Raw genomic sequence first — 14,128 nt, 5'->3', positions numbered from 1 at the left:
GATCTCAGCCACAGCTAAGCATGCCCAGGGCCGGACAAAGTGCCCGCTGCACACGCTCGTGGCAGGCACCCTGACGCCAGCCTGGCGCCCCAGCACTGTCCTCCCTTTGCTTGTTGGCCAAGGGAGCTGCTGGGAACGCCGTTGTCCAATTCTCTCTATCACACAAGAGAGGCAAGAGTGTTCAATCTAATCGAGAATTTTATGCCCATCAAATGGCCTTTCATAATCTTTATTTATACATGAGTAAAACATCAAGCTAAAACCCAGCGATTCCTCACCGAACGGGTAGGTCTGCCATGAGCCAGGACAGGCAGGATCTGCCTTCCGAATGTGGGGGGACTTTGTTTCAGCTCCCTGTGCCTTCAAGCTCAAAAGTCACTCCCACATTGGATTTGGTTTTAAATAGGTCTTCTTCACTCACAGGAGAAAAATGTGTATCAGATATAATTTTGGATCTATTATTACAAAATTCTCTTTTATTCTTTTTCAAATTTCTGTCTTCAGACCAGCTCCTTGAGGCCAGAGACTGCCAATATTTCAGAGAGATTTTATTATAAAAATCAAGCAAAACAGAAATAATACAAGATAATGATCTGAGCCTGGGAGGATGGAAAGTTTGCCTAAGACTCTAAGGCTAAGATAAAGCAAATGGAATGAAAAAGCAAGGCTTTCAAGGCCAGGCTTTATTTTGCTTACAAGTATTTAATGCAGCTATATAGCTGCTGTTTTCGATCATCTTTAGATCAGTTAGAGCAGTTACCATTAATAATAAATCAATACTGCACAATAAAGGAGGTGAATATCCACAATTGTACCAAGACATCCTTCGCCCTGGCACAGTTCTTTCCAGAGAAAAATTAAAAGGGTCGCTTTAGCAAGAAATTAGCATTTGTAATTCAAGAAATGGCTTGCATCTTTGCTCTCCTGTCACCGGGAAGAAGGGCAGCGGCCCTGGGCCTCAGTGGACCTGGGGCTAGGTTCACCCTGAATTTGGGCCCTGAGTGGCCTCTCAGGACTGTGCCACTTTTGGGGGGCAGAGTGGATGGGTACAAATTTTAAAAGCTGCTTCCTCAGAGCACCCTTCCAGATAGCACCGTGCATCTCCCAGCCAATGTGAAAAGAAATCAAGGGGGCAACTGGGGAGGCTAGAGAAGCCACCACCAATGCAAAGAGGGGTCTAAAGAGACATGCAAAAGGACCAGCAGTCTAGGGACCTCTTCCCTTTGCAGACACAAAAGACTACTCCCAATTTCCCTCCATTTCAGGATCTGAGACCTCAGCGACTCAAGACATGTGGCTATACTCTATGAGCCCCACACACTGCGAATGATCAAGAAGGGTCAGGTCTGCAGACCCCAGAAGTACTGATCCAATTCCCTGGCCTTTTTCAGGCTCAATTTGGGCGCTGCTGAGAGGAAAGGAACTGCAGATTGCTAAGCATCCGTGGTCTGGGGGAGGCTGCCAGCCAAAGCCAAGGGTCCCTGAAAGGCCACAAGCACCCCCACTGGAGCTGCCTAAAGAGGAACGCAACGACATTTGGGGAGGGGGCCTCTCACCCCACTTGGACTGAGGCCCGGGTTAGGCTCCCGGAAATGTCGATTCACAATAGCTAAGCTGGACCCACGGTCAGACAGGCAGGAGCCAGGGTATGCGTGGGGAACATCAATGCCTCTGGCTGGCGCCTCCCATAGGGTGGGGAGACTCATGGCCCCCAGCCTCCACTGAAGCAGATGCCAACTCCCAGGGGTGGACCCAGAGTCTTTGGTCCAGGGCCTGGAGGGAGGGGGCAGAGACAGCGGGGCTGAGGAGGTCCTCACTAATTCCGAGGTTGCATGTACTTACAATGAACTTCGGGAAAGGAGGAACTGCCACCCTTCATTTTGGAACTTCCCTTTTGGACGGCGGATGGTGGCACAGGCCCTCCGCAATGTCAGGGGCTTTTCAGGGTGGGAGTGGGGTCGGGGAGGGCACGCAGTGAGAAAACTGCTTCCAAGAGCTTGTGCCAAAATCAAACTCGGCGCTCAAGGGCAGCAGACGGCTTGGAAGGCTGGCCAGGGTTCTGTCAAAAGCAAAGCCCCTTTGCTTCAAATGCATTCCCCATTCCACGACGCCTTGAAGTTTAAACGTTTCCCGGACTGCCTGACTTTCCCCGCAGCTCTGGCCCGGGAGCCCCAACTCAGTCCTGCCTGCGCCTCCCGGTGCTACCGGTAGCCCCGAGCGCCAGGCACGACCGGGGGTGGGGGGATTCCTCGCGCAGAACGACCCGCTAGGTCCCCACGCGTCTCATTTTTCTGAGACCACACTCAGCTAAGTTGCCGGCGCCCTGATCTGTCTTAAACAAAAGCCTTTTAATCACCCCAGGCGGTCGGAGAGTGTGCAAGGAAGACGCGGTTTTGGGCAGGGGTGGTTCTACCTTCCTATGGCTCTCCACACTCAAACCACCAAGAAAATTGACTTCCATAATTTAATTAACTCGCAGTGGCATGACCTATTTTGAAATGCACATATTTGTCTTTTAAAACCCTCTCCTCGACACCACCAGGTTATACCGAGGTATTCTTTGCAACAACTTTAAGAAGACAACGATTAGGTTATCTCTTGTTTCAGGAATCTGCTCCGGTTCCTCTGGCTTTATACAACTTCCCAACCTCACGGCTGCTTAGAATAAACAAACATCAAACACCTCCGCGATTTCTAACCGCTATTAGAATCCAGTATTGGAAAGATATGGTACCGCTGCCTCTCCGACAAATGCGGCTTCTCGAACGTGAGCACGCCCCCGTGTGGCTCTCCAAGGCCAGGCAAACGCGAAATGGTATCTCTAGGTTCGGCTCTCCTACGGTGGTGGACATACAAGCTTGCTACATTTAGACGCAGTTTAAAAGAGAGAGAGAGAGAGAGAGAGAGAGAGAGAGAGAGAGAGAGATGAGAGAGAGAGATGGAGAGAGAAAGAAATAAACCAGTTTTAATCTCCTGGAACGATCACATTACTAGGGCACTGACACTGTAACGGATGCCTAGAATTCCAAACAAAGGAATCCCCCTCAGAACGAAGTTATTCCACTGTAGGCTTTGTTTCTATTGCATCTTTAACCAAAGGTTGAGGGACATTTTTGGAAACAGTATAAATATATTTTCTTTTGTTCCATATCATAGGAAGTGCAATAATTTATTTAATAGGGTGACAAATTTTTTCAAATATAACGAATTAAGTCTGTAATACCTTCCTTTTTCAAATACCTGCTTTTAAAACCTCGGTTCTTCGTTAGAGCTAAAGGACTGCTATCTATGACTCCCCCCACAAAAAAACCCAAAACAATCTCAGCATTTCCTAGCTGTATTAAAAGCATGCTGGTAGACATTTTAATATAACCAGTATTTTTAAAAGCAGTCAATTGCTATTGAATTACACAAACGTTTGAAGGGAAATTAAGGTTATTGATCCTGAAATCAGGAATTGGCTTAGATTTATGGTGAGCCCCCGATATGATTCTGTGTGGTCATAAACGTGTGTGTGGGTCTGGATGTATGTGAGCATGTGTGCATGACAGTGGGTGGCAGTTGAATATCACAGAAGAACCTTAAGGCACCTAATTATTCAGAAAGGTTAAAGGTGATGACCTTGACATTTTGGAAGTTCAAAGGCATACACTTATGCACTTATGTTTTTCCTTCCCCCCAAAAGCTTTGGTAATCAAAAAATTTTTGCATTTGGAAATGCATGCCCCCTTGGAAGATGCATGGGGTGCTGTGCCTCTTATGGATTTATTTTTTGACTTTGGGCTTACGAGAGGTTACGAGTCATAAGATTCACTTTATTCTTTTCAGAGAAAGAGAAGCTCTTCTCACTCTTCCAGTTTATTGCACATTGCGGAAATCTCCTCTTGGCCCACCAGAAGGTGTATAATATAACCCAATTAAGCTGTTTAGAACTTTGGCTTTTATGGTGTTGTCTAGACAGTTCAAGGTTTTGTAAACAGCCTGGCCTGGCCCTGCAACATAAAGTGCAGTGCGGCCCCTACCACATTCTTTACCTTGAAGCAGTAAATGTGGTGAGAAGTGGATCTGCAGCCCTCGGCCCTATTTCCAGGGATGAGGGGTTACCTTCTCTGCTCCAGGCCCGTGTGACACCAACAAGGACCCAGGCCCTCTCCACCCACTGATACTTTCCCTTTAGCAAACTGTTTTTTCCCCAATGACAGGTTCTAGTTTTAATTTCTTCTAAGGGACCCTTCCTCCTTGACAGCTTGTTAAGAGTGAATTTGGATCTCCTAAGCAGTTTTTTTTTTTAAGTTTCTTTTGTTTTTTCAGGAATTCCAAGTTTACTACTCTGGGGGTGGGGTGGGCAAGGAGATTTGTTTCTTAGGTTCCTGCTGCCCCAACCTCATGGCCTGAAGAAGGCAGCACCAGTGTGGCTGGCTCACGTCTTCAATTCAGAGATTCATCCCTAAAGTGATTTTTAATGCCAGTGCAGCCTAGAAAGGATGGGACGGAACGACTCTTATTTTAGCGGGATTAAAAAGCATTTCACTTGATTTTCAGTTGCTTGGGAGGGAAGGTTCTGGCCACTAAAATATCCTAATCAGACACTAAACTTCTTCAAAGAGGAAAATTCATACAGTGTATTGAAGCTGTAACCTCCATTTTACTAGAAACCATTTATTCACACAAAAGACAGTGACCCATGCCTTGATACGACAGACCAAAGGTACATTCCCCAGAGTTTAAATAATCTGCATTCACCAAGGGGAAGGGATTCGGTCCCTTAAACTCAGAGCAAAAACAAGCGCCTTCCAGCCCCTTGGCCTAACTCTCTACAGATCCCACAGCGTGCCCACGGGAGCTCAGAGAGAGGGAGGGAGAACAACAGCGCATTGGCGGTAAAATTGTAAAGGGACGTTTGCATTTACCATTTTCCCCTTATTAGGATCCGTTCGGCCAAGTCCCCGACCTCGTCCGCAGGCTGCAGTGGTCGCTGGGAGGTCCCGAGTTGACCGTGGGAAGGAATCGTGGAGTTCCACAGAGAAGAGGCGTCATTAAACCCAAGGACATTGGGCCTGCCCAGGGCAGGCTGGTGGGGAGGAGAGTGGGTGAGTGGGGCTCAGGGGAGAGGGGTGCTTCCTGGAGCTCTCAAAATAAGGGGTTTCCAGTGAAATACTGCAGACGGTCTCTGTTCAGTTTCTTTTCTTTCATTCTGCGATTCTGGAACCAGATTTTGACTTGCCGGTCAGTGAGGTTGAGCATCCGAGAAAGTTGGAGTCTTTTCTCTTTGTTTATGTACACGTTAAAGAAAAACTCCCGTTCCAGTTCGCGGATCTGATACTTGGTGTAGGGACAGCGCTTTTTTCGGGATCGCTGGGGGGCCACTGCAAGGCAAAAAGACCAAGAGGTGAGAGAGGCCTTTGCCTGCCCACCCCCCGGCCGCCCGCCCGGGCCCGCGAGAGGGCCAGGCCTCGGCCCGTTGGGGACGTCCCCTGCTGCCGCTGAAAGGCCCTGTCTGCGTCGTGGGGGATGATATATGGGCGGTCACAGTAGAGAGTGCGGGCGTGGACGTGTGTTCACGCCCAGACACAAACACGTGCACACACACACGGCCTGGCATCGAGGTGGGGAAGCAGAGGGCGAGGCAGGCTCTGAGCTGGACTCGGAAGGGAGAGAAACACGAACGCGCCAGGCAGCCAGCGGCTTGGATAAAGTCCAGTTCAAGCATCAAACTCTCCCCAACCCCCCACCCCACCCCTTTAAAAGCAGGAGGCTCGAGTGTCCACACTCACAAATTGGCTTAAAATCTCTCCTCCCTTCCTCCCTCCCTCCATGGTCTCTAGGACCAATCCCCCTCACCGCACGCACAAAACTGGGGGAAAGCTCTCTGCAGCGATTAATGTCCTCATCGAAGTCTACCTTAAGCCCACCTAAATTGGTTTCCTATCGTAAACACGCTTTACAACGGCCCGGGAAATCTTATAGGATGTATAAACCCCTTCGAACGCTTATAAAGTAGCACATAAAACTGCGCAAGCAGAGGAAGGCCCCCTCCGCCCCCCCCGCGCCCGCGGCCCCCGAACCCAGCCGCCCACGCCGCGTCCGGTGCCTACCTGCGCCGCCGCTCTTCTCAGCCCCCGCCTCCCCTGGGGGCACCTCGCCGTCGCCGCCCTCTGCCGCCCCCTTGGGCTCCGAGCCGGGGTTCGTCTTGGCGCAGGGACTTCCCCCGCCGCCACTAGCCGCCGTCTTGGGGTTGCTCTTGTCGGCGGCGCCCTCGGGCTGCGGCGGCGCGGGCGGCGGAGGGGGCTGCGGTCCGGCGAACGGGGGCCCGGGTGCAGCCTCGTAGAACTGGTCGAAGCCCTGCGGCAGGATGCCGTTGCGGCCCACGGCGCTGTAGAAATTGGAGGCGGCGCCCGCGGAGCCGTGCGGCGGCCCGGGCGCGGCGCACACCGGCTCCGGCGCCTTGAAGAGCACATCCGGACGGCGGCCCGCGGGCGGGATCAGCTCGCGCTGCATGGCCGCCTCCTCGGCCGCCGCCGCCGCCGCAGCCGCCGCCGCCGCCGCTGCAGCGTAGTAGGGAGCGTAGCTACCGGCGCCGCCGCCGCCGCCCCCGCCGGGACCGCCGCCGCCGCCGCCGCCGCCGCCGCCGCCCCCTGCACCGCCTCCTCCGCCGCCGCCGCGGTATGGCCACTTGGCGCGCTCCAGGCCGTAGTCGCGGAAGGCCACTTCGCGCACGGGCTGGACGTGCGGCGCCAGGTTGGAAGAGTAGGGAAAAGTCATCTGGCAGGACGACGGTTGTGACAGGAACGACGGCTTGCTGGCGAAGTCCGACGGGGCCACATAGTAGGCGCAGCCGGGCAGGTACATGCTGGCTGCGCTCGGGCCGCACTCGTCAAAGTCGTTCATGGCTCCGCGGCGTGCGCGCCGGCGAGCCCCGGGCCGCTCCCCGCGCCGCCAACCTGAGCCATCGATTGCACAAGAGTCTTGGGCCAGGATCAACTAAGCAAAAATCCCCACCGGGAGCTGACGTGCTATTCATCTTGATTGATTCTGGTGGTAATTATGTCACGTGACGCCATGGAGAGAAATGTCCTTATATCTATATCAGTGCTCGCCAACACACTCCGGGACAGTTCCTGGCGCCAAGACGCGCGCGCGCTGGGGGCGGATCGGCCTCCCTCTCCAGCCAGCTCTCCCCGGGCGCCCCCTGATCAGGCTGTGCCTCAGGCAGGTCACCTGTGCGCCGCCGTCGGCTGCCACTGCTGGGTGCATCTGCCACCGCCCGGCTGGGCCGCCCGCCCGCGCCCGCCCGCGCCTTTAAGTACGCGGACCGAGGCCGGCTGGGAGGAGGAGGGAGGGGGAGGAAGGCGGAGGAAGGGGGAAGGGAAAGAAGCGGAGAGCTGAGGGGGGAGCCCCAGCTCCGGGCACAGGGGACTAGGTGCAAGGGTGTGAGTTTCCCACCCCCCACACCCCTTCCTGCAGGCGCTCCCTCCCCCGCAACGCCGCCACCCTTTTCAGTTTGCCCGCCGGGAGCTTGTTGCTTCTTGTTCAAGGGGCGTAATTGCGCCTCTCTCGGGGCGCCAGGAGCCCTGATTTACATATTTCTCTGACCAGCGCTTACGCTGCGGAGTAACGGCTCTCTCCATGGACGACCGGGAGCGAGAATGCCAGCCTCAAAAAACTCACGCCAAAACCCTACCAGGAGCTCACCCAGCCCAGGGCCTCGGTGCCCACTCGGCCCTGTCGCCCTCTCTCCTTTCTTTCTTTCTCCTTCCTTGTCTCCCTTCATTCTTCTCACTTCTTTCTCTCCTGTCCTCTCTTCTCTCACTTCCCTGTTTCCTTTTTTCTTCTTCCTTCCTCTTATTACTCCCCTCCTTTCCTGTCTCAGTCTGTCCCCTGATCCTCTCCTCCTTTCCCCTAGCTATGTGTCACCGCCTCTATCTCTCTCCCTGTCACCTCTCTGCCTTTTCTTTCCCAGTGCTAAAGCAAGAAGGAACTTCAGCCAGCGAAGATACCCCGTGGCCCTCTAGAAGTTGGGGGGTCTGGTGAACAAAAGGATCTGGAGTCCTACTCCCAGGGTGCCTGGCTTCCCGCTTTCCCGAAAGCGGAGACAAAACGCCGGTGCATCCGCCCTCCTCACCCTCTCTGCCTTATGGCCTGGACTGGGACCAACTAGCCTCACATCCAGCCCCTTCTCGACGTCGGAGCCCCGCCAAGGCCTACACATCCGTGCCGTGCCTTTCCAAGGCTCCTGCGGCACCCTAGGGCCTGCAGGGTCACTGTGGGCCCCCTGGAGGTCCGTTGGCTCTGGGGGATGGGGGCGGGCTCTCAGAAGCTCTTGGCTCCTTCTTCAAGCCCCTCTTCTCCACTCGGCTCTGAGGGCCCCCCCTCCACTCGCCCCAAGCCCTCAGTCTCCTCGGCAGTGGCTGCGTCCCTCTTTTTTAGCCTGGGGGGGTCCAAGCGAGGCCTGGGCTCCCGCCTTGGGAAAGCCAGCGTTTTCCAAAGGTAAAATCAGTGTCTCAGAAAGAAGCTCCCCAAACCCAAATCCCAGAACCATAGGCAGGAAGTTGCCCCTCTCCCCAGGATTCCTCTGCCAGGCAATCCCAGCACTGGTCCTCAGCCTCAGCCCTACGCCCAGGACAGGCAGTGCAGGTTGTGAAGACGGTTCCCACCCTGGCCCCGGCCGCCGCAGTGCCGGTGCCGTGAGCTCTGCCCACCATGCCGACAGACAGAAAAAAGGCGGGTGATCAGAGCTCATATCTATTTTCTGGCCAATGTTTCCCCCCTTCCTCTTTTTTCTCCTCCCTCCGCATTCTCCCTCCCACTCTCTCTCCTCCGCCCCCTCCCATCTCAGCTTCTCTCAGAACACTGTGCAAACAGGTCGGTGGGACTGGAGGGCAAGAAGCCCCCCCCCAGAACTGCCCACCCTGTGTGCACCTTCCACGCAGCTGGCACTCTCGCCCTGATTCCAGCTCGCCCCCTTCTCCTTAGCCCAGCCCGCCGACACACTTATCTGCCTGCCCATCTCCATCCGCGGCCCAAGCCTCTCTCCCTTTCGGGCTCGTAGTCGACGCCCCTGGATCTGTCTCCTAAAATGGCTCCCCGGACACTAAACACAAGCCAAGAGGCTGCTCAGGACCCAGGGCAGGGACCGCAGGGGCCCCCGGCTGGGTCTTTATGTGTCTGCAAGTGCGCAAGATTCTGGTACCTACTCTCTGCACGGGTGGGGCGCAGGCAGCCCGCTGCCCCCAAACTGGAGCCTGCTGACCGCTAAAGAGGGAAATGGGGGAGGACGAACCATTCAAGTTCAACGACATGGCGACGGCGCTCGGGCTGGAACCGTGCTTTGGCTGGGGAGGGTGCGCCATCTGCAGCGGCGCGCGGGTGCAGAGGGAAAGGGGCGGCTGGCCCCTCTCTGCGCGTTAGCACGGGCCCCCACCCCCACCCCCAAGCCAAGGCTTTCGTTCTGGGCCCAGTCCGCTTCGCCCTTTGGCCCCAGCTTTTTCCTCCATCCTTTCCCCGAAAACCGCAGCCTCCCGACCCGCGCGTCCCGCTCGAGAACCTACCGTGAAGATCCCAGAGCTGTGGCCTTGTCTTTGCCTGCGCGGCCCCACTCGAAGCGCAGGGAGCGCACCGGACCCTCCGGGCACAGCCAGCAGCTCCGCGAGCGGTAGCTTTCCGCGCAGCGCCCGGACGCGATGCGGTTATTTCGAGCCACCCAAGATAAGACACTAACTTGACCTTAACTTTGTCAGGGCGCCCGTGGTATCTGGAGAACGTGAACAGACACTGTCTGGCAGCTCTCGTAAAAGCTGACTGGGGAAGGGATTCTGAGTCATTTCATTTATTGCCACTACAGTTCTGCAAGAAAGCTTTTCCTCCCTGCCAAACTTTAATTATTTATGCTCTTTTAGGAAACGACAGAAGAGGAGAAACGCGGAGAAAGCACCCAGAGCCAGTCCCTTCCCTGCGGAGCCTTCGGAATGGGCTCCTTAAGTCAAGTGACTGAAGAACAAAAATGTGGGGAGATTACCTTTGTCCAAGGACGGTCGGACAGGCACGGAGCCCCCCCTCCCCACTAACGGGGGGTGGATGCAGCTGGGAGAGGCGGGATGAAGGGGCACACCCTCCCTCCACCTCCACAGACATGAATATTTACAACGGTTCTGGATTTCTCCTCCGCCCGCCCGCCTCCCGGAAGCCTCCCCAGCCCGCCTCCCGTGGGGAGAGCCCCCAGGCCTTAAAAGCGTCTCCTGGTCGGCCCTCTGAGCTCGCAGCCGATTGAATGCCAGACCAAGCCGTTTTTTCTCATTTAAAAACCTTTTCCTTGGTCAAGAGGCCTGCCTGGACTGCAGCATTTCGGAGGACGCATTTGTCTTTGTGCGGGGGAATGTTAAACACTTAGATTTCAGCATTTCTCTCGGGTATTTATTTCTTTCAAATTTCATGGTGGTTCCAAATCCCTGCCAGGACTTTGGTTAGGAAGGGAGAGAGGACACCAGCACCTTTGTATATGGATCAGTAGACAGGATGGATTTGAAAAACACTGCTGAAGCTCCAATTAACAGACAAGATTTTACACTTAGAATAATTTCAATCTCTTTGGGGAGTGGTCTCCATGAATATCTCCTCCCACCCTACATCCCAGGGTACAGAAAAAAGAACACAATGATTTAATGGTATATATTGCAAAAAAAAATGGTCTCCCTGTGTTGTCTTAGGCCTGGGTCTAAGTCTGGTTCCCTGGCCCTTTACCCAGCCCTCCAGACCTGAGGTCTGAGTGTGGCCTCTGCCTTTGTTCAGTTATCTTGAACGGGGCAAACCTTCTGGGACTCAGAGAAACTCAGTTCTGGTACCATCACCTCCCTGAGCCCCACCAGGCGGGGAAACATTTCTAATGATAGGGCCTCCCTCGGCAGCTTCTTGCTTCCTTTATTCCTGTTTTTTTTTTGTTTGTTTGTTTGTTTTAGGAGCTGTTTAAGATATATTTCATCAAATTAGCTTCAGGGAAGGGGAGTTGGAACCACTGAATCCTCGGAATTAGAGACTTAACGGTTTTGCTAATTCTCCCACTTACTAAAAGCTAGCAATTCTTTAGTTTCCATCACTGAGCTAGCTGGGAGCTGGGATCTGCAAGAGCTCGGTGAATACCAAGCAGGCCCTGGCTTTCCTGGCCTGAGATAGAGGCTCTGAAAGCCTAGGGGATGCAGAGGCCATGTTTCCCAAGGGAGTCTGCTGGGTTTCAGACAGAGGTGCCAGTGTGGAGGATTTCCACAGGGCGTTGCCTGCTCTCAAGAAGGCTGACCCAGAAACATGGCAGGGAGAGATGTTTTGTATTGAAACCCGAAGAACATATCTTGGCAGCCCCCTGAACAGCAAGCTTCAAAGTTTGAGAATTTAGGCAAAACGTGGAAGCCCCAGCCAGCAACAAGCGGAGGGTTCGCTTAGTGTGTGAGACACGCTGAAATCTGCTCACGGTTCCCCCACCTTGTATGCTTTATACACATTTTGTTTATAGGCTTTTATACACCACTTCCTCACTGACTTAGAAGCCATTTTCTCCTTTAATGAACAGTCAGCACCCATAGTGAAACCGCAACCAGGAAAGAAAAATGAATTTGGTGGCCTGAAAAACATTAGAAGGGAATCTGAAACATTTTGAAAAATCGACATCAGTCCCACAACAGCATGACTGGGACTTGGATATTTATTTCCACTCAAAACATTTCTGTATGTCTGATATATACACACTATTGTTTTTGACAAAATCAAAACAAAACAAAACATGCATGAAAACTATTAGATAGCAGAGAAAATGCAATTCATCTAAACATCAACTGAGGTCAGTTGGGATGAGGCTTAGGACTCCCCGTGAGGTGCCCGCTCCAGACTCGGGCCTGGTCCTCCGCCGAAAATAAATCATCATCATACTTTGGTAAGGAATCTTCAACTCTTTGGCTGTTGGGCATCTTGCTAGGAGTTGGGGCGGGGTGCTACTTCTCTGAAGGAGACAGAAAAGGGGCAGAGATGGTAGAAGGAGCTTGGGGGGCCCTTGCGTTCCCTGAGGCTAAGGCAGGACACTCCAGCATACCCAGGACATCTCTATCTGGCATTCAGCAACCTCAGCCTCCACAAAGGAAGCCAGGCAGGGCCCAGGGTCTCTCGGGCTCTGCTGGAGCCGGTCAGACATGGCCTCAGAAGGAGCACAGTGGCAGGGCCCCTGGTGGAGCCGGTGGGCGGTGGAGAGAGTGAAGAGAGGGGAACTTCTGCTTCTCTCTACTTGGTCTAGAGCAGAGAAGGGGCTGAGGATCTGAAGGGCCTCCTTCCTAGCCCTCCTGACTGTTGACTGGTGGGGGAGACGAGACTTCACCTCTCCCTGTGGTGGTCCATTACCGTAATTCAAGAAAGACAGACAAGTTGACACCTTTGCCTACCTGGACAGGAAAGCCATATTTACAGTCGGAAGGTAGGACACCCCCCTTCCTGGCTCACTCCCTTATCCTCCCCCCAGATATTTCCCCCTCCTCCTAGTGCAGCCCAGCCTCAAAGCCAACTAGCAGCTCTCCTCACCAGAGCTCAGCTCTGGGGGTCCAGTTGCAGAGTGAAGGGCTCTGCATTGGGCATGTGTGAGGAGATGGAAGAAGGAGGGGGATTTTACCAGTCTGTTCTGGAAGCTGCAGTTTGCTGTGGAGCCCCAGCCTCCCTCATCCCATCCACGGGAAGGACGTATCCAATCCATTCAGCCCAGCCAGCCGGAGGGGTCAGTCCAGCCGGACTCTGAGGTGTCTCTGGAGTTTGGCCACCATGCCCTTACTCCCTTTTCCTCCTGAAGTCTGAAGGGCTAGGGTGGCTATTGTCCTCCCAAAACAGCCAGGGCATACAGGAGGGGGACGGCGCCCTTTCCTTCCTCCAAAGTCGAGATTCTGGCTTTGCCACAAGAGACTTTGGCTGCAAAGAGACAAAATTGTGCCCTCAGCCCTTTCTGATCTGCCCGGGAGTTCTACCTAAGTTCAGTTCCACTCTGAGCTGTAGTTAGGTGCCTGCTAGATGCAGAGAGGGCTGGGGAGGGTGGGGGGGGGGGGAAGAAGACTAACCAGGTGGAAGCAGAAATCCAAGTACAAGGACACTAGAGTGAGCCCTGGGTATAATAATGTCCCAGCTAAGAGTTAGGACAGATGACTCCAGACCCCCATTCTGGAAGCCTCAAGGCCAAGGTTGTGCTGCAACGTCTGCAGGCTTCTCTGAGAAAGGGGAAAGGGTGGATGCTCAACCGGCCAGGTCTCCAAACATATCTCCTGCAGGCTTCTGGAGCTGCTGTCTGAGCGGGAGGGTACCTGGAACCAGCGGAGAAGGAGCAGAAGGAAAAGGCCTATCCCCTCACTTCCTTCACGCCAGGCCTCGGTGAAAAAAGGCGGGCCCAGCCCGGCCTGGCCGGGGCCACACTGGGAGCTAGTATAGCGCCAGCGCTTGCTCGCGCAGCACCGCGCGCTTCTTCTTCATACGCCGGTTCTGGAACCAGATTTTGACTTGCTGGTCGCTGAGGTTCAGCCTATTGGACAATTCCTTGCGCTTCTGCCGGTTGATGAATTCGTTGAGAAGGAATTCGTTCTCCAGCTCCGCAATCTGCTGCTTAGTGTAGGGTTTCCGCTTCTTGCGGGCCCTCCCCGGGGCCGCCCCCCACGGCAGGCCTGCAACACAGCCCCAGCCCAAGTCAGCCCGGCCCGCTCCCGGTTGCATGCCCGCCCCTGGCGGCTCCCTCCCTCTACACACTCTCCCCTGCACCCCACCTCCCACCCCGGCCCGGGGAGCGTTGCTCGCGGAGCGTGGCCACCCTTTACCGTCGGGCAGCGAAGGTTGCAGGCAGGAGGCGACGCCCGCCGCCTGCACTGTCATGTTCAAGTTGAGCGGGCCCTTGGTCTCGTCCTTGAATCCGGAGGAGCAGGGTGTCCCCTCGAGAAGGGCCGAAGAGCCCGGCGCGACGCGGCCCACACCCGCGTAGTCGTACTTGACCGCTTTGAGAGCAGCGGCCGCGGGGGCCAGGCTAGACTCCGGGATGAAGGGAGGCCGCGCACGGCCACGCTCCTCCGGCCCGGTCGCCGCGTCGGGAGTATAAAACTTGGCCTGTTCTTCGGATCCGTCCTTGGCG

The 14,128-nt window shown here is 54.7% G+C and overlaps 2 protein-coding genes across 2 annotated transcripts in view; both read right to left on the bottom strand.

Moving 5' to 3' along the window:
* Positions 1-4,192: 4,192 nt before the first annotated feature.
* On the bottom strand, positions 4,193-6,888 carry HOXD11 (homeobox D11). Its single transcript, XM_065881130.1, has 2 exons — positions 6,096-6,888; positions 4,193-5,366 (listed from the first exon to the last, which is right to left on the bottom strand). Exons 1-2 carry the CDS (start codon positions 6,886-6,888, stop codon positions 5,131-5,133), a joined length of 1,029 nt encoding a protein of 342 aa, XP_065737202.1. The 3' UTR covers positions 4,193-5,130.
* A 6,543-nt stretch (positions 6,889-13,431) lies between these two features.
* Positions 13,432-14,128, bottom strand: part of HOXD12 (homeobox D12) — a 963-nt gene continuing 266 nt past the window's right edge. Inside the window, exons 1-2 of the mRNA XM_065880521.1 lie at positions 13,821-14,128; positions 13,432-13,670 (exon numbers count right to left, since the gene is read on the bottom strand). The exon at positions 13,821-14,128 is cut by the window's right edge and continues 266 nt beyond it. Of these exons, the coding sequence (XP_065736593.1) occupies positions 13,432-13,670; positions 13,821-14,128 (547 nt within the window). The remainder of the gene's footprint in view (positions 13,671-13,820) is intronic.

Source organism: Phocoena phocoena, chromosome 7 (genome assembly GCF_963924675.1).
Source record: "Phocoena phocoena chromosome 7, mPhoPho1.1, whole genome shotgun sequence".
Lineage (NCBI taxonomy): Eukaryota > Metazoa > Chordata > Mammalia > Artiodactyla > Phocoenidae > Phocoena > Phocoena phocoena.
The sequence above is the reverse complement of the archived record's forward strand: the minus strand, read 5'-3'. Positions and strand labels throughout refer to the sequence as shown.

Bases quoted from the DNA above. Each gene is read 5' to 3' on its own strand.
- HOXD11 (XM_065881130.1), bottom strand. From the start codon at position 6,888: ATGAACGACTTTGACGAGTGCGGCCCGAGCGCAGCCAGCATGTACCTG. The intron at 5,367-6,095 runs GTAGGCACCGGA...TTTGCCTTGCAG, and splicing joins TGAGAAGAGCGGCGGCGCAG to TGGCCCCCCAGCGATCCCGA.